This window comes from Ctenopharyngodon idella, chromosome 14 (genome assembly GCF_019924925.1).
Source record: "Ctenopharyngodon idella isolate HZGC_01 chromosome 14, HZGC01, whole genome shotgun sequence".
Lineage (NCBI taxonomy): Eukaryota > Metazoa > Chordata > Actinopteri > Cypriniformes > Xenocyprididae > Ctenopharyngodon > Ctenopharyngodon idella.
Genome location: NC_067233.1, coordinates 21,444,704 through 21,468,231, shown reverse-complemented (window position 1 = coordinate 21,468,231; position 23,528 = coordinate 21,444,704). Strand labels below are relative to the sequence as shown.

The 23,528-nt window shown below is 37.5% G+C and overlaps 1 protein-coding gene across 1 annotated transcript; it reads right to left on the bottom strand.

Moving 5' to 3' along the window:
- Positions 1-12,221: 12,221 nt before the first annotated feature.
- Positions 12,222-23,103, bottom strand: klb (klotho beta). The gene is made up of 5 exons (XM_051861041.1): positions 20,938-23,103; positions 19,054-19,567; positions 17,191-17,456; positions 15,994-17,110; positions 12,222-13,499 (listed from the first exon to the last, which is right to left on the bottom strand). Exons 1-5 carry the CDS (start codon positions 21,646-21,648, stop codon positions 13,063-13,065), a joined length of 3,045 nt encoding a protein of 1,014 aa, XP_051717001.1. The 5' UTR covers positions 21,649-23,103; the 3' UTR covers positions 12,222-13,062.
- Between the last annotated feature and the right edge of the window lie 425 nt (positions 23,104-23,528).

Here is a 23,528-nt window from a genome sequence, read left to right as displayed (position 1 = left end):
TTCTCTGTCAGCCTATTTCCCTGCATTTATGACATGTGAATCCCTCATTGCTGACAGAGACAGCTATACTAAATGTGACAGGCAGTGCAAGTGACAATAAAATGAGAGGATGACATGACTCACCGTGTTTGTAGACTGATTCCGATTTACAACATCTGTTTGATGGACTCGTAGAAAAAGAGCACGGGAGAGAAAAAGACGGTAGGCACGGATGACAAGTTAATAGGCTAACAAAATGCTAAAGCATTGTGATAGAAATTTAGATTAAAGATTAAAAACTTAATGTGATGTGCAATATTAGGCAAAATCAGATTTATAGTGATGAGTAAGTTATACTTAGTAATATAAACAACAAGGAATAATAGTAAATAGAGATTCAAAACAAAGCTATACGGAGCTACAGACGCAAGTAATCCAAGTAATCCATATGACTCCAGTCTATCAGTTAATGTCGTGTGAAGCGAAAAAACTGTCTTTGTAAGAAACATTAAGAGATCATTAAGATGTTTTTAACTTCAAACCGTTGCTTCCAGCTAAAAATTCACAATCCATAATATTGCTTTTTCCAGTGAAAAAGTTGTCTCACCTGAATCAGGAGAGAATTACAGAGATGTTTTCAAGTAAAAACCATCCAAAACAGCTCTAAACAAACATGTTGGTTGGTTTTGAAGTGAGAGGACAACAGAGAATAGAGCTTTTTCACTGGAGGAAGCGTTATTATGAATGATTTAATGATGGATTTGTTTCTGATGGACTGGAGTCGTGTGGATTACGGACACACGCAGAACAGCAACGGTTTGTTCTCTGTGATCCATGTGCTGAATTCACAGCTCATCTGGTTGTCTGCGTCCTGGCAGGGGAAAGGTCAGAGGTCAGCAGTGGAAAGGTCGGAGGTCAGCAGAGGACAGAAAGCCACAGTGGGTGATAAAACATTTGGAGAGTTTCAAAACATCTGACATGAAGAAGTTGATTCAGCTGTCACAGAAGGAGAAGTTGGTTCGTTTTGCAACCCACTCAAATCACTTGTATCTTCGTTAGAAAACTTTAGCAAATAACCAGTAGACAGCAGAGATACTGCTGATACAGTGCAATTTAATGATGGCAAATGAGAAGTACAAAACTGTCAAAAGTAAAATGCACTAATTTTAAAAAACTTATTTTTTCCAATATTCACTCAAAATTCATATGAAAACAGAACTTGCGCATTAGATTAGATGCAAATCTAAATTTGACTCTTACGTGCTGCACAAAAGTCGGCCTGCCCACTGGGAAAAGTCTCAGTTCTATCTATCGCCAGTCCATACCTGGTTACGGTCCAGATAAACCAAATAATTAGTACATCTACATATATTTATATATGTTACTAGCTTCCTCTCATAATGATGTTTTATTAACAAAGTTCGGGAGGAACATGTTCAGATAATTAACCTAATTAACACGAGAGGAGTGTGTTGCTGAATTTTTACTGATACCTCATCTCAGTTAATGTTAAGAGGTATATATATACAGCAGACTTACCTCTGTTTGTTGACAGTTTATCAGCATTATTCCCCACCCCAAATTCCCAACATGTCCGAAATCGAGCTATTGCCGTCCGATGAAAAATCTTTCATCCTTGAGGAATCTTTACCGCAATCCTATGGCCTAAAGAGCGATTATCCTCTGCCTAGCACCATCGCCGACTGTAAACATCAAACAATGATTACAGTATCAAATTGAAGCCTCAGAGGTGAAAATACACAGGTTATAATACGTTTTAAGCTTCTCGTCATGTACTGTAAGCACGTTATCGCTTTGAGAAAACCAATGAAAAACCAGAGAAAATAAGACTATTTACAAAAATGTTTAATGATTGAATTCTCAGCCCCGCAGGGTTTCCAATGAGCTCGGGATTCCAATTGACCAGGATAAAACCATGGGTCCTGCCACGTCCATTGAATTCTGTGCATTAACTTGGATACAGTTAATTTCCAGGCCTCACTGCACAAGGAAAATCGATAGGATATTTCTGGTCATGTCCACCTTCCTAGACAGTGTTATGAGCCGGAGTCACTTATTTATTCCATCCTGTCCTGTGTGTATCTTGTGTATCTCTTCTGTGTATGTGCCTGTGCATGTTTGTGTTACTGGTGGGCGGTGTCTAATCTGTTGGAGGCTGAATTGGTTCTTCTTCACCTGATCCAGATATAAGGACCGCCCCAAACACTCAACTTCCGCCATCGTGTCATTGATCGAGTACCTCTTTGCCATTACTTCGTATCGTTTTGTTTAGTCTAAAGTGTCGTGCCAGAGAAATTGATTGTGAGTGATTATTTGGAGTTTAAAACAGTTCACATGAACTGTTTTAAATATGTCTTTCTGGGCATTGAAAGTGTTAATTGTCTTGCTGGAGATGCAGGCTTCACTGAGCCATCAGATTTTATCAAAAATATCTTAATTTGTGTTCTGAAGATGAACGAAGGTCTTACGGGTGTGGAACGACATGAGGGTGAGTAATTAATGACAGAATTTATATTTTTAAGTGAACTAAAACTTTAAACTTTAGACATTTTTACTGGAAAACAATGAAATGAATTAAAACATAATGGAGCTCTGTTGGAAGTTGCATTTTCAAACTGTTTACTAATACTGTAAATTAATACAACTCCTTTTCTGCTCCATAGACATTTATGTTTATGAACACATTGACATATTATATTCCCTTCAATTTGGTTTTATTTACTTGGTCTTCAAGAGGTCTTTAAATTACCTTTATAAAACCTGCAGAAACCCTGAATAAACTATTTTTCTAATTCATGTATGAAGCCCACATTGAGTATTGTCTATTTAGCTGGTTAATACTTGAAACACAAAGAAACAACATATTGCTTTGAGAATAAACTTTTATTGCTTCAAAGTCAAAGCAGACAAAGCAAGAAAAACTCATGAACCCAATTTCGACACATTTGTATTTAAAAGGAAAATGGATGTCAAATTATTCTCTTTTTTTTTTATGTGCAATTTTCCCTCACTGAAAGCTGATGGGACATGCTGGTCACCATATTTTAAGAAAGATCCACATGAATGCATAATAGTTGTGGATATATGTGCACAAGCTGCAGTCGTGAAGCATTTGTAACCCCTGGTCTACATCACACGTGTGATCTTCATGGTGATGGACTTCAGAGATTTCCTGTTGTTCTTCCAGTGGTACCAGTTGGTCGAAATAAACAAACTACCATCATCTTTCCCCCAGAAATACAGACCAGTGGGGTTTGTGTCATAACAAGTTTTGTACCAAAACCCTCCTAGAGAGTGTTTTAAAGCACAGTTATCATTGTCCCTAAGGTCTTGGTCTTTGTCAAAGGTGGAGAACTTCATTTGATTGTGGTTACTTAAAGAGTCACCTGCAGAAACGAGAAACTTTCATTAAGACATCTTAAAAAAAAAAAAACAGCATTAAACATGGTTAAAACATTCTCTTCCTCCTTCATTACAATAATCTAGTTTGTGTAGATTCATCATTAGAGTCACACAATTGAAAACTGGAAAATGAAACATTTGTAGATTGTTTTACCTGCTCCTCCATCTACAAAGCCGCTGACATGCAGTTTGTACCCATCAGCCTCAGAATCCACAGAGAAGGACTCGTACACAGCGTAAGCCTTCGTCCCATCAAAGTCCTCCAGATCTACTCTCAGTTTATACCGATTCCTGCGTGTCAGCAAGTGAATAAACTCTAAACCTGTTAAAAACATGAAATGAAACCAGTTTAGGCTAACTAATGCCCAAATAAATCTGCATTTATACTATGGTGCAGATTAAGGTCACATTTACATGACAACAATGTACTAAAAACGTAAAAAAAATTCTCATTTACACAGATCCGCAGTAATTACTAAAAACGCTTTATTAAGCTGCCAGGCCAGTAGTTGGTGATGTGACAGTTTTCACAAATTCGTGTTTTTTTAGTTTCCACAGAGACGATAACAGTGTTGTTTTCAAAAACTTGCACTTTTGAATACATTTTCAAAAGTTTGTGTTTTCAGGCCCCCAAAATGCCGTTGTCATGTAAAAAAATGACCAAAATGCATCAAAAGTTTTCCATTTTTAGTTGAAAACAGTGTCGTGTAAGTGGCCCCTTTCCATGTGTCTCTTTGTTTGCTTTTTTTTTTTTTAACCCAAAACATCACAAAAACACTCACCCAGCCAGTATTCGCCTTATTTATTACCAAAACCCCGTTTATAACTGTCCCATGGCCTAAAGAAATTCACCTCACCGTCCATTCGCCTGAGAATCACCTGAAACATTCAGAAATCATTCATCGCTTTCACACATCATTAAACATCATTCATCTTTTTAAATTAAGATGTTTAGGGTGTAAAGCATTTACATAAAGTTTTGCATTTTTTAAGTTGACAGGCTTTCTTTAGCAACAAATGTAAATTCTGTTTACATCACCAAATGTGTGACAGACTTTTATGGAAATATTTCATACTTAGATACTGTATAAGTAAAATAAAAGAGCACAAATAAAGCACTAGGTGACAATTTGGATAATAGTATATGTCACTATAAAATATGCAAGTGGTATCATTCACGCTGCTAATGAAATAAGGTCTCAAGATAAAACACTGTTGCTCAGATTGAAACACTTTACCGTCCAGTGGCCTCTGGCATTTTCTCCTCTGGAGACCATGTCACAGTAGACCTGCACCGGTCCATCTATTGAGAAGACGGTGTACACACCACTTCTGGTTTTCCCACTTGAATAAACATCAGAGCAGTCAGTGGCAAGAGGACAATTAGAGTTGACCACATTCTTACGCACAAAAACTCACAATCATGTTTGCTTCAGAGGTCCAGCTCAGAGGATTCAGTGAGATTTGCTCCTGAAATACAGTTCAGACAAATGAAAATTGCCTTTAGTTGAACATGAACACGTGTTCTTTCATTAAAGAAAAAAGACCAGAGATCTGAATCATTTTCAAAATGACCAAAAATAAAACTCACCATATGAACTGAGAATCTGTTGAATGTTCAGGTGAGAGATGTGTCTTTAAATATCTCTCTGACTGTCAGGATCCTCCTCTGTATTTGCAAAAAAAAATACATGTATTTGCAACCTTCATATCTTTATAGGACAGTCATGGGTTAGATGCCATAAAAGGAGAAGTTTTTGTTTATTTTCGCCCCTTTCTTTGGCAACCTGCTTTATCATCATCAGAGGAATCAAAAGACAAATTTATTTCATCTGAAAGTGATGATAAAGTGATTATCTGGAACCGATTGCAACAGACCCCTTAAGAAAAAGAGTTAGAAAACCCTTAGTGATCATTTGTATTTTCTTCGCTTAAGGTGTTTGTTCCAACCAGGTCCTGATGACTTTTTGACATGCAAACATTCAAAAATCTTTAACACGATGTTGGTGACTAAACATGCAGTGACAAATCAAACTGAAGTACTTTGTGTTCAATGCACATTTGATTAGTGTTACAACTCTGCAATCGTCCCAAGTACAGCTGCTCTTTATAGGAGTCAAACCTCCTGAATGTAAACATTCATAAAGAAGTTAAAATTATTGTTAAGATCAATGAATTCAAAAGACTTGATTGTAAGTGTTAAAAATGATTGTTTTGTTCTTTCCTACCCTTATTTTGATGTGCTTTTATCATAATTGTATGTATTAATGTATTTTTATTCTGTCTGGTTCTCATACCATTCTTTGGTCAGCAGGTCTCTCTTGTAAAACACATTTAAATCTCAAGGGGACTAACCTAGATAAATAGGGCTTAATAGTAATAATTAAAAATATAATTAAAAATTGCAAGCAGCAATTAAGGGGCCAAGCACAAAGAATCATGCCAGCATGGCTGGAAGCATCAGACCAACTGCAACAATGAGCAATTAAAGACATTAAGATGATTTTAGGCAAAGCAGCTTAAAAATCAAGAATACAATCACTGGTAATATGATTTAATGGTTTATAACTTTCCAACCAATAGGTGGTGCTGTTATGAAATTGATGTGGTGTGGTCAGAGTGAGGTGATAATAATGACATCTGCAAAGTTTGGTGTCAATATGCCAAAGCATTGCAGAGATATATCCTCAGAGTTTTTTTTTGGCATCACGCCATCAACTTTGTTCATCAACATGAAATCCATAACTTTTTGCCAGCATGGTGTGAAGATGATACGATTAAATTTTTGTGAAAATTGGAGCAACGGATTTGAAAAAGTGTCGGACAGGAATTTCGGCCGACTATGGCAAAATTGGTATCTATGTTCTCGGCATGACAACATGGAATCTATTTAGACCAGTTTCATTATAATAGGTAAAATTAATCAAAAGTTATTAGCATTTTTGGAAATTTCATTACAACTTTGGACCACAAGGTGACGCTGTCTCAAAACCTTTTGAGTACCTTCAGGGCATGGTGCCGATGGCACATAGCGAGCTTTTAATGATACGCTAATGAGTTTATAAAATATAGCATTTTACAAAAAAATTGAAAATAGCCGACGGCCAAAATGCTGCACTGAATCTAAAGAGACCAGTTTTGTGATATTTGGCCCAGGGTTCCCACTCTAAGCCAAATGTCAAATTCCTTGACTTTTCCCCTTCACTGACTAAAAAGCTGAATTTCCATGACCTATAATGAACGGAAAAACAGGCTGTTGTTGTGCTGAGCACTGAGCAGACAAAAATCAGCCACAGGCAGTGTTTTAAATCCATCCATTTGCAGGCTTTATTTACTTCCTCACAGACGTTTTTAGTACAAAACTAAGTTAAACACTCACACACACTACTTTTTTTTGCGCTTTTACCCGTTAAATGCACTTTGATATTTTTCTGTACTATTTCTACAGAAATTAATTTATAGTTTTTATAATTTCAGGGGTTAAACACTTTAGAGGATTTTCTGACCGTCTTAGACTGTTTGACACTAGGCTATTTCTGTAAATGGTTATGATTATTTAAGTTTTAAATAAATAATTAATAATTATTAAATAATTAAGTCCCATAATATTTTTACTTCAGAATTAATGTTAATTCTGTTAGTTTATCCAATGTGCATTTATTAATTTATTCATATTTATTCATTCTACCGTGGTGGATAAACGAAGGTAACGGCTACGCACGACCAGTTTGAAAATTCTGTGCGATTGCCACTAGGGGGCGAAATGCGACAATCGTGCAGTGAAAAGGCAGCTTACCTAACCAGATGTGACATAGCTACAAGACGACAAAATCAATCATAAATCGCAGCCAATCATAACAGCATGTGGGCGGGCTCTGTTCGCAGCTAAACACGAAAACCAAACTAAATTAAACTAAATAAAATTAAATCATAAAACATTATTCAAAATACATACTCAGTGACTGATACAATCTTTGTCATGAAATACACTTGTTTGAGCTTTGCTTAATATTAAAATGGTTTGAGCTTGAATATCATTTTGCATGACTTTAATAGCCACTATGAGAGCAACAATGGATAAATTACCTCAGAGTTTAAAAAGAAGTAAAAGGAAACAAGAAGGTTCAAACTGTAAGTAATAAATACTTTCTTTGTGCATTTATGTCCTTGTTCCCTCTCTATGACCTGAACTATTAGCTGCAAAATCCCAGAAATATAGAAACCATTTCAAAAATAGAATCCTTTGTCGTGTCGCGACTGGTTAGGACAGTCTTTGAAGTGGTCATTTTGTAGCCAAAGCTCTTGAAATTTTCCTTTTCCTGGCATGTTTCGTCTTAGTTAACAGGTACAGGTGACTGCATTTGACTTAAGTTGACGAGTGGGAAGGGAATAAAATGCTGCTGAAAAATAGCCTAACCATAACAATACGCAAAACACGTGAAACAACGCAATAAAAAAATGCGGTATAGAAAAATTACATTTTGATAAATGGAAACTAAAATTTAAAGCGACGAACAAAAATTCCTGATATTCCATGACTTGGACAAAAAAAATATAGAATTCCCTGACTTTCAATATCTGGAATAGACCTTTTAAAATTCCATGATATTCCAGAAATTCCATGACCTGTGGGAACCCTGTTGGCCAAACCGTTCAGAAGTTATAAGCAAAAAGAGCAATATTTCGTATCTCCTGACCACTAGGTGGCACTGTGCTGAAACTCTGCAGGTTCCCTCAGGTCATTGTTGTCAAGTTTGGTCAGAATTCGCTAAAGAGCTGCGGAGATATAGCCTCATGTTCATTTTGGCGTGCTCTTCATCGAATTCATTTGCGCGCTATTCGAGAACGGTTTGATTAATCGACTTGAATTCTATAACTTTTTGTCGGCATGGTCAGAAGGTGATCTGGTTCAATTTTTGTAAAAATCAGAGCAACGGCCTAGGAGGAGTTCAAAAAAGTAGTTTTTTCGGAAATTTCAAAATGGCTAATCAAAATCTCGGCATGGATGAAGGAACATCATCTACAGCTCAACCTGGCAAAGCTTCTCGTCTTCCCTTCCAATCCGACTCTAAATCACGATTTCAGCATCCAGCTAGGCACATCTTCTATTACCCCATCAAATTCGGCCAGAAATCTTGGAGTAATCCTTGATTACCAACTGACCTTCAAAGACCACATTGCAAAGACCACTCGGTCATGCAGATTTGCACTATACAACATCAGGAAAATCAGGCCCTTTCTAACAGAACATGCAACACAACTTCTGGTCCAGGCCCTGGTCATTTCTAGGCTTGATTACTGCAGTGCTCTTCTGGCTGGACTGCCATCATGCACAATCAGGCCTCTACAAATGATTCAGAACGCTGCAGCACGTCTCGTCTTCAACGAGCCCAAAAGAGCCTATGTCACGCCTCTCTTCATCTCTCTTCACTGGCTACCAATTGCTGCTCGCATCAAATTCAAGGCGTTGACGCTTGCTTACAGATCTACCACAGGCTCTGCACCCTCCTACTTCTACTCACTCTTACGAGTCTACACTCCTACCAGAAGCCTATCTCGTCTGTGCGTAATCAAACTCATCAAGACTGATGCAGGAGCAATTGTTAGATTTTGCATCGGACAGAAGACTTCCCGTGGCAGTGTTATTTTTGTTCTGGAGGCTGAACTCATGCTCTGCCACCAACTGGACAGGGTGGGAATTACAGTTACAGTTACGATAGATCACCCCCTGTGTAATCTGTCAAAATGATGTACGGCCTGCAGATTTAAATCAAATTCTGTCAATAGCCAGGTTTCCATCCAAGGATTTGTTGCGAAAAAATGTTTAGTGCTTTAAAATGTTTAGCAATATAGCTGATGTTGATAAAGTTAATCAAATGTCGACACAGTCTTTTTCTGTTTATTTTTAGGACATAAAATCTATATCGATAGTTCAAATGAGTTTGGAAACACTTTTTGTCTTGAAAAGGGGATTTTGATGACAGAATTAGCCTATACGTACAGCGTCCGCACATTTGTGTAGCTCCCGTTAAAGCTCTGTACTTCAAAGGTGCATCACAAGGAAGAGGAAAATAGTGTCTTGAAAATCTCTGCAGCTCGAGAAAATAAGCGGGGTGTCTGTTAAATTAAGGAAGACTGATGGAGTTTTCAACGCTGACAAAAAGAAAGGTAAAATAAAATACAGAACGTATCTGAAAAAATAAAAGTAATGTCATAAAATCATGAGTCTGTTTCGATTTCATGATCAGAAGCGGTTCTGGGCTACATGACAAATCAAAATCACAAACATGACACTTGTAAATAAAATAATTTTATAAGTGCAATTTATTAATATAGAATTTTATCTCAAATGAAGTCAGACAAGCTGTTCCAATTTGCCCTCGTCTTCTTATATTTCCTATTTAATAATATTATATGTGAAAATACGCAGTAGGCTACTGGCAGATTTCAATTGTCTCATTACTCTGTACATTTTACAAATGGGATTCAACCTTAAGATACGAATTTGCGATATACGCAAAATTATGTATGGAAACGGCTCAAGGGCAGATTTTTTTAGCAATATAAAACTTATGCGACAATGCATTTCTTTTAGGGATGACGTCATTATGCACACCATTTTATCGGTGAACGGCCAAATGGATGGAAACAGCAAATTTCGCAATTTTTTTTTTTGTTGTATATTTGCTTTGTTGATAACAAAACAACAAAAACTGGATGGAAACTTGACTAATGATGGAAAATATTTGATTAACACGACCTTGGCTTCATGTCCAAGTTTCATTGTTCACATTGCTGACAACATTTTCATTGTTGTCAGCACATCTCCTTGAATTCCAGACTACACTCCTAGGGCTCTATCATACACCCGGCGCAATGCGGTGCCAGGCGTGACACAAGTGTTTTTTGCTAGTTTCAGCCCGACGCAGTTATCATTTTCACGTCTATCGCCACATTGTTTAAATAGCAAATCCATTTGCGCCCATGGGTGTGCTGGTCTGAAAACGAGATGTGTTCAGGCACGTTGTTGGCGTGTTGCTATTTTGAGGAACTCAATTAGATTGACTGACAAAAACCTGGTCTAAAGTCAATGGTGCAGTATTTGTTTTGTTATTTAAAGAGCGCGTTAGTAATATGCGTCTATATGCGGGTGCACAACACACATACACTCTGCTTGTTACACACACAGGGACGCGCAGCAGCACACAAACATAAAAAATAAAAGGATTACAATGTAAAAGATTATTATTGTGTACATAAAGATAAAAAATGCTTTGGTGGAATCCAGCTTGTCCTGTAGATGGTCTGCTCGCATGCTTTAACCTCGCACATGGGCAGATTCGTTCCCTCACTAGAGAAGCGTTCAGTTTTTCCACTTGCAAATTCTGCCATGTAAACAGCGAATCTGCCATGGCACAAGCGCAGGGGAATGGGAGATGAGACTCTGATTGGTTTATTGCACGTTACGCCCAAAACACACCCATTACTCATTAAGTGAATAGGGACAACCCTTTTAGACCACACGCCGGGCGGACCATTTTTCCCATCATAAAACTAGCAAAAGTGGATTCGGACACACCCTAAGTGCACTTGCACCGTGCGCTTTAGACCATGCGCTTAGATCGTTAAAATAGGGCCCCTAAAATCAATGCACCACAACCTACTGTAGTAGAATAAAGAAAATGATTAATCTAGAAAGAGATATTTACATAGATCACTGGAGAGAACAAACAAAAACCCAAAGCTGAATGAGATTCTATCTTGATCAAAACAATGTGTAGCTAAATATCTCTTCTCTGCCAGGGACAGAAAAGCTGCTAAACAAAATCTGGATTCAGTGACCACTAGATGGCCATAAAAACAGGAAGGCATAAAAACACATCTGCATATCTGCAGTCTCTGCACATCACGACAGGTCGAGAACCTGTTTAAAGGGTTAGTTCACCCAAAAATGAAATTTCTGTCATTAATTACTCACCCTCCTGTCGTTCCACACCCGTAAGACCTTCGTTCATCTTCAGAACACAAATTAAGATATTTTTGATGAAATCCGAGAGGTTTATGACTCGTCCATAGACAGCAATATAATCAACACTTTCAAGGTCCAGAAAGGAACTAAAGACATCGTTAAAACAGTCATGTGACTGCAGTGGTTCAACCTTAATGTTATGAAGAGACGAGAATACTTTTTGTGCGCAAAAACAAACCAAAAATAACGACTTTATTCAACAATTCCGTCTCTTCTCTGTCATTCTCATACGTTGTTTACGTCCAACACTTCCAGGTTCTACGTCAGAACGGCGACTCGTTATTGGCAGGCTCCTGCGTCAGCATCACACGCATGCGTCATGCTGATCACGTGATCAGCTTCGGCCAATACTGAGCCGGCATTCGGACGTAAACATGGAAGCCTTCACTGTGCTTACTGCGTCACCTGCGTAAGGATAATGACACAGAAGAGTAGAGATTGTTAAATAAAGTTGTTATTTTTGTTTTGTTTTTGCACACAAAGTATTCTCGTCTCTTCATAACATTAAGGTTGAACCACTGCAGTCACATGACTGTTTTAACGATGTCTTTAGTACCTTTCTGGACCTTGAAAGTGTTGATTATATTGCTGTCTATGGACGAGTCATAAACCTCTCGGATTTCATCCAAAAATATCTTAATTTGTGATCTGAAGATGAATGAAGGTCTTATGGGTGTGAACTTTGAACTAACCCTTTAATATGTCTTTGTCATTATCATTGACAGTTTGAAATAGAAATGCTTCAGCAGCTTCACATGATGGTGGTTTGATACAAATTGGTCTTCAGCAGTTCTCAAACTATAATATTTATTGTTAAGCCTATAATTTACAGTATTACAAAACAGCACACATTCATCGTTAAATTAATTCTGTTTTCCTTTAGCACTCCCTCTACTCCACTTTAAGTCCATCAAAATGTCCAAAAAGTGAAACTGAACCATTAATAATTTAGATGCAAATTAGATGCAGCAGCGCCCCCTAGCGGACAGATCTGGAAAGACAGATATCAATACAGTTCCTACAAAAATATTTCAGTGCCACTTACAGATCAACACAATCCTTCCTAACAGTTCAACACAACAGCTTCTTACAATGGACGTAAATGAAGGAATCATTCTGTAGGGTTTAAAACAGAAATGTGATTCTTGTATTTTTGTTAAAGCACTTACATTAATTATTCCCTAAAAAAATATGCATTATTTGAGCTGTCTAATGTCTACATCAACATATTTGAGTTCAGATTACTATTTTAGCCGGATGAACTTCTGGTGATACCGACAAAATTCCCATGTGTATATTTTTCTCAATGTATAACAAGTGCTTTTTCTTGTATCCTTGTATCGTGCAAAGGTTCCAGGGTTTATCAGATTTTGGGTTAGTCTACAGTTCCATCACACAAGGCTTATGTTAACACATTTGGGCTGTACTTACATGTGTTCATTTTAAAGTGTATCGTGTTTGCCCATTTAATTCTATTGTAAGTGTTTCTACACCAAACCCTACCAGATGTAATGCGACACAATCACAGCCAATCTGGAGATATTTGATGCTTAATCGTGTGCGGTGGACTCCAGTGTGTTTATGCACATTTTCCTGTGTTTAATTGTTTCATTTGAAAAAGAATTTGCCGATTAACGGTGCAAGTGCCTTGTTCTGTTTGCCACCCTCATCATGGGGAACCTCTGCTGGACAGCGAGTCTCTGCGGCCTGACGCTAATCGGCATCCTCCTCCTCCTCCTCTTCCTCAGCACAGAGATGATGATGAGCACGCTGAGCATCGACACGCTGACGGACACGCACGCGCTGAAGAACAGCAGCGGTTTGTTCTTTGCGATGTGCGTACAGAATTCACAGCTCGTCCGGTTGTCCGCGACCTGGCAGGGGAAAGGTCGAAGGTCAGCGGCGGACGGAAAGCCGCGGTGGGTGATGATGTCACGGTAAAGGCTGACGGACGCTTTGGGTCGAGAGTGATGAGCGGCGGAGCTGAAGAGGCCAAACTGAAGGTCGTGATGGTCTTGAAGCTTCCAGATATAAAACCCTCTTAGATTGACGCCGTCCAACTCACGAGCTGCTCGCAGAAAAACAGAGAGAGGTTACAATCATCACTAGCACTAGAGCTCATATTGCTATGCAACAAAGTACAGTTTGCATGCAACTTTGATTCACATATGTAAATACAATTTTAAATACAAAATTTACAATTTAAATACATTTAAATATAGAGATGCTATTTTATCTCTGTCTTTCCACAGTCACCGATCGTGAAACTAGTCTAATGACACACTCTTCAGGAACCTTTAACTCTTTCCCTGCCATTTACGGGATTTTCCAGCAATCTACGTTTTCACTGTTATACAGTAGAGGGCGCTATTACACATCTTTTAAATACAGAATCTCCAGATCAAAACACAGGCGAAGAAGCAGCAGAAACAAGCGATAGAAGCATTGCTGATGCTCATGTAAAATAATGCGATCATAAATAATTCAACAGCATTAAAATGTTGAACCCATGAAGAGGAAACGACTGTGAAGCTTTGAGGTGTTGATGGACTCGATCTACTCCATCTGTGTTTTGATCATCTTTCTGGACATAGTCTTTGACAAAAAACAAGATTTTTTCAGCTTTTTGTTCAAACTGTTGATAAATTAAAATGCATGAAGCTAGAATAAAATGTTTTTTTGTTGTTTAAAAGCAGAGGATCTGTTATTTCCTTTGATATGTTGCATGTTCAGATATTCATATAACAAAATATTCTGGGGGCCATGAAAGTTTTGTGAAAATGATCAAAAATGCTGGCGGGGAAAGAGTTAATTGCTAAACAAAATCTGCATTAAAATCACTTTGATATTCACAATGTTCAGTTTGAACAAAGAATCATATAACAGAGGTATTCCCAAACTATTCTATCAACTGAACCACTTTTGACCTAAAATAAGTGACATTTTGTTAATATTTAAATTTTTAAGTTAATATTTAAATCTAAATAATATTTAAATAAGTTTTTATTTCAATAATTTATCAATGCATTCACATGTTCATGGTTCTCTGATTTTGGTTAATGGTCACGAGACATGCAGGTAAACAAATAACTTTTTTTAGTAAGTTTTCTATTTTTTGTTTTTATTTTAATATATTTAATTTAGCATTTTATGAATTATTAGCCAGGGCTCACGAACAGCAGTGTGGGAAACACGCTCAGCACTGTTTTTCAAATATGTACACGGGTAAAAACAGGTCACGTTGTTCACAGCTTAATCACGTAATCTGTCAGGCCGCGCACACACATACACACACACACACACACACACACGAGCGGAAGTGACTGTGACTCACATCCGCACAAACACTGTACAGCAGATTCATTGGGCTCAAGGATCATACAGTATCCACATGATGCTCATGTGTCAATGTGTGCTCACACCATCTCAAAGGTCACTCATAAACAGCTCTGAGACGATAGAATTACAGCAGTTTGACCTTTGACCCCATGATGTCCAACCTCAGAGGAAGCGGCTGATTACGCTGTGCTCTTGTGTTAGAATAGATAACACTAGATGACACACACACACACACACACACACACACACACACACTGCAGCTCTAGCATTCTGCAATATGGCTATTTAATCTCTGATGTTTTTAGATAATAATAGGGACATGTTTCATAATCAAAACTCATTAGTGATGATTGCTGAGGCAAGTATCACTGTTTCTATTGCTCATATTTACAGTTAAATATTTGAACACACGTCATATTATCATGAAGACCAAAATATCAGAGATTTGAGGGTACAAACTTCCATTTTATTTTATTTTTTATTTTTTTGCTTCAGATCAAAAGTTTTGTTCAAAAATAATTGTATTTTTTAAATTAGTTTAAGGAATAAAATTAAGAAATATATTACATTTATGATTTAGTTAATATTTCAATAATTTAACAACACTTTTGCATGTTCATGGTTCTCTGATTTCAGTGAATGGTCACGTGACATGCAGGTAAACAAATAAAAAAATGTTATTTAGAAAGTTTTTTATGTTTTTTTTTTTTTATTTATTTTTATTTAATGAATTATTAGCTAGGGTGTATATATATATATATATATACATTTAAATTGCTTAAGAAAATGAATTGGAAAAATAATATGTACAGTATATAATATATAAAACAATAATGGAACCAAGCGAATGCTAAAAGTGGGACAGTCACTGTTGTGCTTGATACCAAATGCAATAACAAAATAAATAAATAAATAAATAAATAAATATTATAAATGCTAAAAAAATGCTATAAAAAAAAATGCTAAAATAAAATAATAAAATAAACTAAAAATAAAATAAAATACAATAATGAAATAAAAATAAAAATTAAATATTAAAATAAACTAAAAATAAAAATAATATTAAAATAAACTAAAAATAAAAATATAATACAAATTATGATAAAATAATAAAACAAAATTTATAAAAAATAATATAAAAATAATGATAAAAAAATATAATTAAAAACACCCAAAAATATGCTTCTGAAATTCTTAAATCGTTATATTCAGATTCAGCTCACCCTTCAGCGCCTCCTGCAGGTAGTCTCTGATATAGCGCTGTCTCAGCTGGTCATTATGGGGTGCGTGGTCATCCACCCCTGATGCTGTGATAATGATGGGCAGCTCGTTGCCATAGCGATTCTTCACCCACCCCAGCATCCTGCGGAGGCCCCAGGGCACGAGCGCCTGTCTCATGTGTGATGACGGCCAGGTGAGGTCAGTCATTAGCGAGAAGCCGTGGTCCTGGTTCGGCGGTTTGGGTGGGTTTGGGTTCTGTGGTGACGGTTGGTGCAGCGGTGACACCAGACGTGTTGTGAAGTGATTCAGAGCGATGAAATCCAGCGCCCCTTTAAGCTCCTCCCTTTCATCGTCGGTGAAGCCAATCAGAGCGCTGTCACGCCCCTCAAACAGAGGGTCGAGAAAACGGCCCAGTTCGAACAGCAAAAAATGCTGCTGTGCATCTTCATGTGATTCTACGAACGGATTGGCCGGTTCTACCCAATCAGCATGAAGCGCGATGCTAACCGCCGCCCCCTGCTGCAGCCGGAACCGCGTGTCGTAAACGCGCCAGGCCTTCGCGTGCGCCAGGAGCAGGTGACGCGCTACCGTTCGTCTGTCCTCAGCCGTCCCGCCGTACGCATCCGTTAGCCGGTTCGGCTCATTAATGGTGATCCACGTCGGTACCAAGCCACCAAATTCCTGGTAACAGAATGTGGCGAACTTGACAAAGGCCTCCACGACACTGTCGTTTCTCCAGCCGCCGTTAGCGTGCAGCGGTTCGGGCAGACCCAGTGAGGGCGACCTGTTGCTGGGATGATACAGGGTCACGACCGGCTGGATTCCTCTGCGGACGAGCTCGCTCAGCACACACCGGTAGAACCGAACCTTCTCCGCATCCACAGACGACGGGTCGCCGCTGGGCATGAGCTGGGTCCAGTCCAGGGCAAACCGGTAGTGTGATGACCCCGTGACCCCTAGGAGAAAGAGGTGACGCTGAATGTACAGGAAGTCAGTGCACTGCGCCGCCCGCGTGTGAAGCACGATGCCCGTCACGGGTTTGAGAACGCCGTCGCCGGAGTAGTTCCAGCGGTACAGGTGCGGATCGGTGAACTGCGGCGAGAATGGACGCAGATGCACCTGGGAGAATATTAAAGATGAAACGTTCACAAATAGTACAAGTAAAGAGATTTCAAATGTTTAAATCGACACTAAATCACCTGTAATACTGATTCTGACACACCAAACTGGAAGTCGCAGGGGAATCGGCCCTCGATGTGTTTCGTGTTGTCGGCAGGGAAGCCGTTGTCCTGGACCAGCCGTCTGTAGAAGCGTGCGCTGGTCTTCGGGAGCCTGTGGCGCTCGGGTCGACTGAAGTCGATGTAGAACAATCCCCTCCGCACGCTGTAACCGTGATTCCACTCAAAACCGTCCACCAGACTCCAGGCTGTGTATCCAAACACACTCACTCCATCCACGGAAACGGCTGAGAGAACACAGGTGCAAAGATATTGCCTTTCATATGTCATGAAGTGTTTTATTCAGTCAGCAATTTTTTTTTTATTATTATCACAATCTTACAGTGCTGAGTATACACAATTTAGATAAATGCATCTATATTTTAATCATTAACCAGATGTATTGTGATCCATTTATTAATTTAGCAGAGATTTAAATTTCATCCCATCTATCAAAATGGTTTATGGCATCATAAAACACTAAGACAACATTAATGAACAAATGATTAGTCATATATTAAAAGTGCACTGAAGTGCTTCTTCTTCACCCTAAATAAATAAATAAACACAGAAATAAAATGTATTTATTTATATAGAAATTGTATTATTAAATAAATATAATCTATTAATTAAAATATATTTATTTGTAAAGAAAATTGTGTATTAAAAATATTTTTATCATAAATAAATAAATACATTTTATTTACTATAAATACAATTATTAATAAAAAAAAATGAATAAATGAAAGGTATTTATTAAAAATGAATGTATTTATATATAAATAGTCTATTTAGTATAAATAAATGAATACATAAAATGTATGTATTTATAAAAAAAAGCATTAAAAAATAATAAAATAATTAAATAATTAAATATTAATGTAAAATAAACATATTTAGAAATAAATAAATATTTATAAATATGTACAAATAAATATATAGTTTTTGTTTATGTATTTATTAAAAATAAATAAATGTTTATTTATTATAAATAAATATACTTTACTTACTATAAATACATTTATTAAAATAGTAATAAATAATTAATTATAAATAATTTATGTATAAATTAAAAATAAAAGTATTAATAAAAAATACAATTTATTTATAACTCAAATATTTTTTATGTATTTATTATAAATAAATGTAATAACATATAAATAAATAGTTTATTTTGTATAAATAAATAAAATGTATGATGTATGTGTTCATATAAAATAAACATTTAGAAACAAATAATGTATATACTTTTTATGCATTTATTAAAAATAAATAAATGTTTATTTAATATAAATAAATACATTTTACTTACTTTAAATATATTTATTTATAAAAAATAAAATGTATGTATTTATTAAAAATAAATGTATTAATATGTATTTATTCATTGAAAATAAATTTAATTATAACTAAAAATGTGCATTTATCATTTATGTATTTATTATAAATAAATGTGTTAATACATAAATAATAGTTTATTTAGTATAAACAAATAAAAATATGTATTTATAAAACAATGTATTAATAAATCATTTAAAATACACATTAAAAATAAACGAATTTAGAAACAAATAAATATATACCTTTTAGGTATTTTTAATAAATAAATAAATACTTTTTTTTTGCAAATCCAATATGCATTTGAGATGCATATCAATATCAAATGTGAAAAGGGTTTAAAACACTCTCTCTCTCTCTCTCACACACACACACTCATGAAATATCCTCATATTTCATGTTTACGTCGTAATACCAGTGTAATACCCATGTCATTATACAAATTTGTGTCCTCATAAATCTCAAAAACAAGCACACACACACACACACACACACACACACACACACCTTGCATGACTTGGATGATGAACCTCTTCATCATATAAATGGCCACAGTGTCCTCGACTCCGACAGAAGCATCAGAGAACCATCCGCTCTCTGCCACCAGCACCTGCGGATCACCGTACATCTGCTGAACCCAGACCAGAACGCTCCTCAAGTCCGGCGTCACCGTCTGCCCGAACCGGGCCAATCCTCGGCCCACCCTCAGGGTCTCCGGCCCGAAGGCCAAGGAGAAGAAGTCTGCGGTTCCCCTCACATAGAGCCTCTCATCAGGAGTGAACTCTGGGATTACACCTCGGTTCGAGGCCTTCAGGGACTCTGGATAATCTCCACTTCCATATATGGGCTCTGCAAACCAGCCAATCACAGCCTCCATGGACTTCTGACAGAGCTCCACATTGGCTGGCGAGGCCTGACCGTGAAGAGGCTCCACCCAATGAGAGCCGAGAGTGATGGAGACTTTACCGCCCTGATGAGGTCTGAAGAGTTTGTCGTAGATGTGCCACGCTTTAGCATGAGCCTGCAGAGACAAGAGCAAACCATCATCACCACAGAAATCAAATTTGAAAGGAGGAGCAGAGATGTCTCAGTAATGTTCTCATTACTACTGGTCAGATCTGAGCAGAATCACCCTAGATGTAGTGACTAGATATAGATATATATATATATATATATATAAAAATCACTTAATGCAGAACAGTTCATCTCTTCATTAGGCTATTTAACTGATTTTGTACTTTCATTTTTTGGAGCAAGAAAGAACATAGAAATAAAATACATCATTTATCTGAAGGCAGATGAGATAATGCATGGAAAACGTGTGAGTGTGTGTGTGTGTGTGTGTGTGTGTGTGTGTGTGTGTGTGTGAGTGTGTGTGTGAGTGTGTGTGTGTGTGAGTGTGTGTGTGTGTGAGAGAGAGAGAGAGAGAGAGAGAGAGTGTGTGTGTGTGTGTGTGTGTGTGTGTGTGTGTGTGTGTGTGTGTGTGTGTGTGTGTGTGTGTGTGTGTGTGTGTGTGTGTGTGTGTGTGTGTGTGTGTGTGTGTGTTGTTGTTGTTGTTGACTTGCTTTGAGATTTTTGCCAAAATGATTATCAGATAAAATAATGCATGGCTTCTGTAGAATTATATATATATATATATATATATATATATATATATATAATTACACACACACACACACACACACACATTTTAATGTAAATATTTGTAAAAGCCCTTAACAAATCTAGACATTACAGTAATATTTTTTAAATACGTAAATAAAGATTATTTTAATAATACTGTCAATGCAAGAAATTTATGTAAACATTTATGTAAAAAAATATAAACATTTTTAAAAGCACTTAACAAATCTACACATTACAGTAATAATTTTTTTAAAATAAATAAATAAAGATTTTTTTTGGAAAATGGCCTTAATTGTCATGCAATAATAGTGTCAATGCAAGAAAAAAATATTTATATAAAATATAAATATAAAACATATTAAAAGTATGAAAATATTGACTTTTGTTAAATGTAGGGTTTAAATAAATAAGAGGAAAGTTATATATATTTGTTATATAAATATATATAAAACAGTAATAGAAAATACGATTTTGTAACTGGAAAGAAAGTAAAAATGGGCTTAATTGTCATGCAATAATAATGTCAATGCAAGAAAAAAAAAAAAGTGAAATAAAAAATGGGGTGAAATGTGACCAGGATATTTTTAACAGAAAAATGTAAACATTTGTAATTGTATTTTGATTTATCTCACATTTGTGGCTATTAAGGCTCCTAAATGTCTCTAAGTCTTCCAGTACAGACACTGTGAAGATCTGCATCGACTCTTTTCACAGCTGAGGTTAAAAAAAATGAGCCTGACCTCTGACCTCTGAGCCCAAACTCACCCTGATGAGGTTGTGTGCAGCGATGAAGGGGTCGGCGCGGTCTCCGATGACCCCCGGAGCGTGAGCCCCCGTGCCGTAGCCCTGAACGGCCAGGAGAAAAGGGTTATGCATGGTAAGCCAGTATCGAACCTCCCCACCAAACGTCTGGAAACAAAACGCAGCGTAATCTGCGAAGACGTCCACCATGCTCCGGTTCAGCCAGCCTCTGAAGCGCTCCTGCAGGACCTGCGGTAAATCCCAGTGAAACAGAGTCACCACAGGCTCCACCTGAAGCTCCTTTAACTTGCCGATCAAACGCCGGTAATGTTCCACTCCGGCTGGGTTGGGATTCGCAGTTATGTCTCCATCAGGGAAAAGTCGGGGCCAGGAGAGAGAAAAGGTGTAGAACTTCACACCCAAATACTGAACCGATCTCAAATCCTCTTCCCACTGAACATAACTGTCACTGGCCGATCTGTCTGTGCGGGAATGATGGGTGAAACGGTCCCACACGGACTCACCCTTCCCATCTGCATCCCAGGAGCCTTCGGTCGGGAACGCCGAGGTCCCGACGCCCCACAGGAACCCGCTGGGAAACGTCCCAGTCTGCAGGTGCGTCTCGTTCAGCGGCTGCAGCCACAGTTTTGAAGCTTTTCGCAGCAGGACACACTCTGTGCCCCATAAAATGAACACTGGAATTAAAGTAAGAGACACGGATGAGACTCGCAACATTGTGAGCAAACTATCGGAGCAAAAATGCTACTTGAAAACTGCAGCAAAGCATCATTAATGAAAGAAAAGGTAAAGCACATAGCGAGAGAGCGGCACTGATTGTAAACACTGAAGATCTCTGAGTGCAGGAAGACGGACCTCCGATCAATGATTAACATGAACTCTGATCCTCTCATGACTTACAGCGTCTGAGACAGAGAGAAACAAGAGGGAGGGACAGACGGAGACAGATGATGGATGGAAAGAAAGAAGCACAGAGAATGAAGGATGTTTTATCTGGCAGATCAATGGAGTAAATTTAATTTGGCTTTTACTGAAACAGACACTGATGGGTTTCTATAGCACTGTAAACTCTCTGAGATCACACTTTTCATGCTCTCCCTAGTTTACTTTTTCTACTAACAATACCCATAATTATGATTTAACATAATATTTAATAACAACAAAAAATAAAATAATAATTAAAAAACAAAGAAACAATAAATAAATACTTTTTTTCTGAACCATCCTGGACATTTCATTTTAAAGACTCACTGATCTCATAGCAATCATTTTATATATTATGTCTCCTAAATGCATGCAATTAAGCAATACTTGCAACTTCACAAAATTAGAGATTGATTAAAAATGATGCACTATAAAACTAAACTACAGTTTACCGTAAGAAATATATGGTTTATAAAGCTTTTTAACAGTTATCGAGGTTGAGCCAAAAACCTAGGACTAGTTCGCCAAAGTTGGTTTTTGAAATAATCTCCAATATTTAACGAACGATTCGATGGACAGCGGCGCTCCTAGAGGCAAAGTTGCTCAGAATGAGGAGTTCTACCATGTGGTAGGAATGACGTGGGCGTGTGCAAAAAATCGCTCGATACATAATCCTTTACTTATGTGAAAAACGTGAAGGCGCCCCCGGTGGCCGATTTCTTTTGAATTTCTCACAGACCTCTAGGACTGTGAGTCAAACAGGCCCAGTGAGTTTCGTTCCGATCGGCATCCGTTAACCTTGTCTGATAGCTGCTCAAACTTGATTGGCCGATGGCAGCCATGTTTTTTGAGATACGTGAATGTACATAAACATGGCACCTCAGACAAAGACACTGCATGCCAATTTTCAAGTCGATTGGACTAATGGTGAAGTAGTTATTAGCCATTTTCATGTTTGGTTTTTTGCTGTTATAGCACCACCAAGTGGCCAGTCGCTGCGTCCTTTTTCATGCGACCACAGAATGAGCTCTTACATAGGTGTGCTGAGTTTGGTGAAAATATCTCATTCCATTCATGAGTTATAGCCATTTTAGTAAAAGTGGCTCCACCCACCTCAAACATTTTGGCGGCCCTTAGGGACCGTGAATTGAAATTGCAACTTTTTTTTTTTGATAACTATTGACAATGAAACTCCAGAGAATCTCGCTGCACCGGTTTGGTTCCGATCGGGTCAAAAACCTAAAACAAGTTCGAAAATCCAAAATCCAACATACCCGAAAATTTCGGCATGCATTTTGTCCATCTTGAACCAGGGATTCTGACGATATAAGACACTTGAGGCTACGCTTAACGGTTTAGGATTTATACGCGATTTTGTACTTTTCACCACTGTAGCGCCCCCGTCAGGCCGATCGGTGCAAACCTTGGTGACATCATAGACAGTCGTAGTCCCCAAAGTTTCGAGTCTATGATTTACGGTTTGGTCTGCCCAATCACTTTTAGGGGAGAATGCTGATCCTTGGAAAATTTCACAATTACAATAGAGTTTCAGAGCTACACGCTTGACCCCTAAATATTGAGATAGCTAGATTAGTAGTTACTCATTGTTTATATTATTATAGTATCAAAAATGTAATTTTATTACATATTTAAGATTAAAAATGTAGGTCTGG

Coding starts and splice junctions, on each gene's coding strand:
- klb (XM_051861041.1), bottom strand. CDS start 21,648: ATGTTGCGAGTCTCATCCGTGTCTCTTACTTTAATTCCAGTGTTCATT. Junction 19,568..20,937: donor CTGCACACAACCTCATCAGG/GTGAGTTTGGGC, acceptor TTGTCTCTGCAG/GCTCATGCTAAAGCGTGGCA. Junction 13,500..15,993: donor CCTGCAGGAGGCGCTGAAGG/GTGAGCTGAATC, acceptor TTCTGCGAGCAG/CTCGTGAGTTGGACGGCGTC.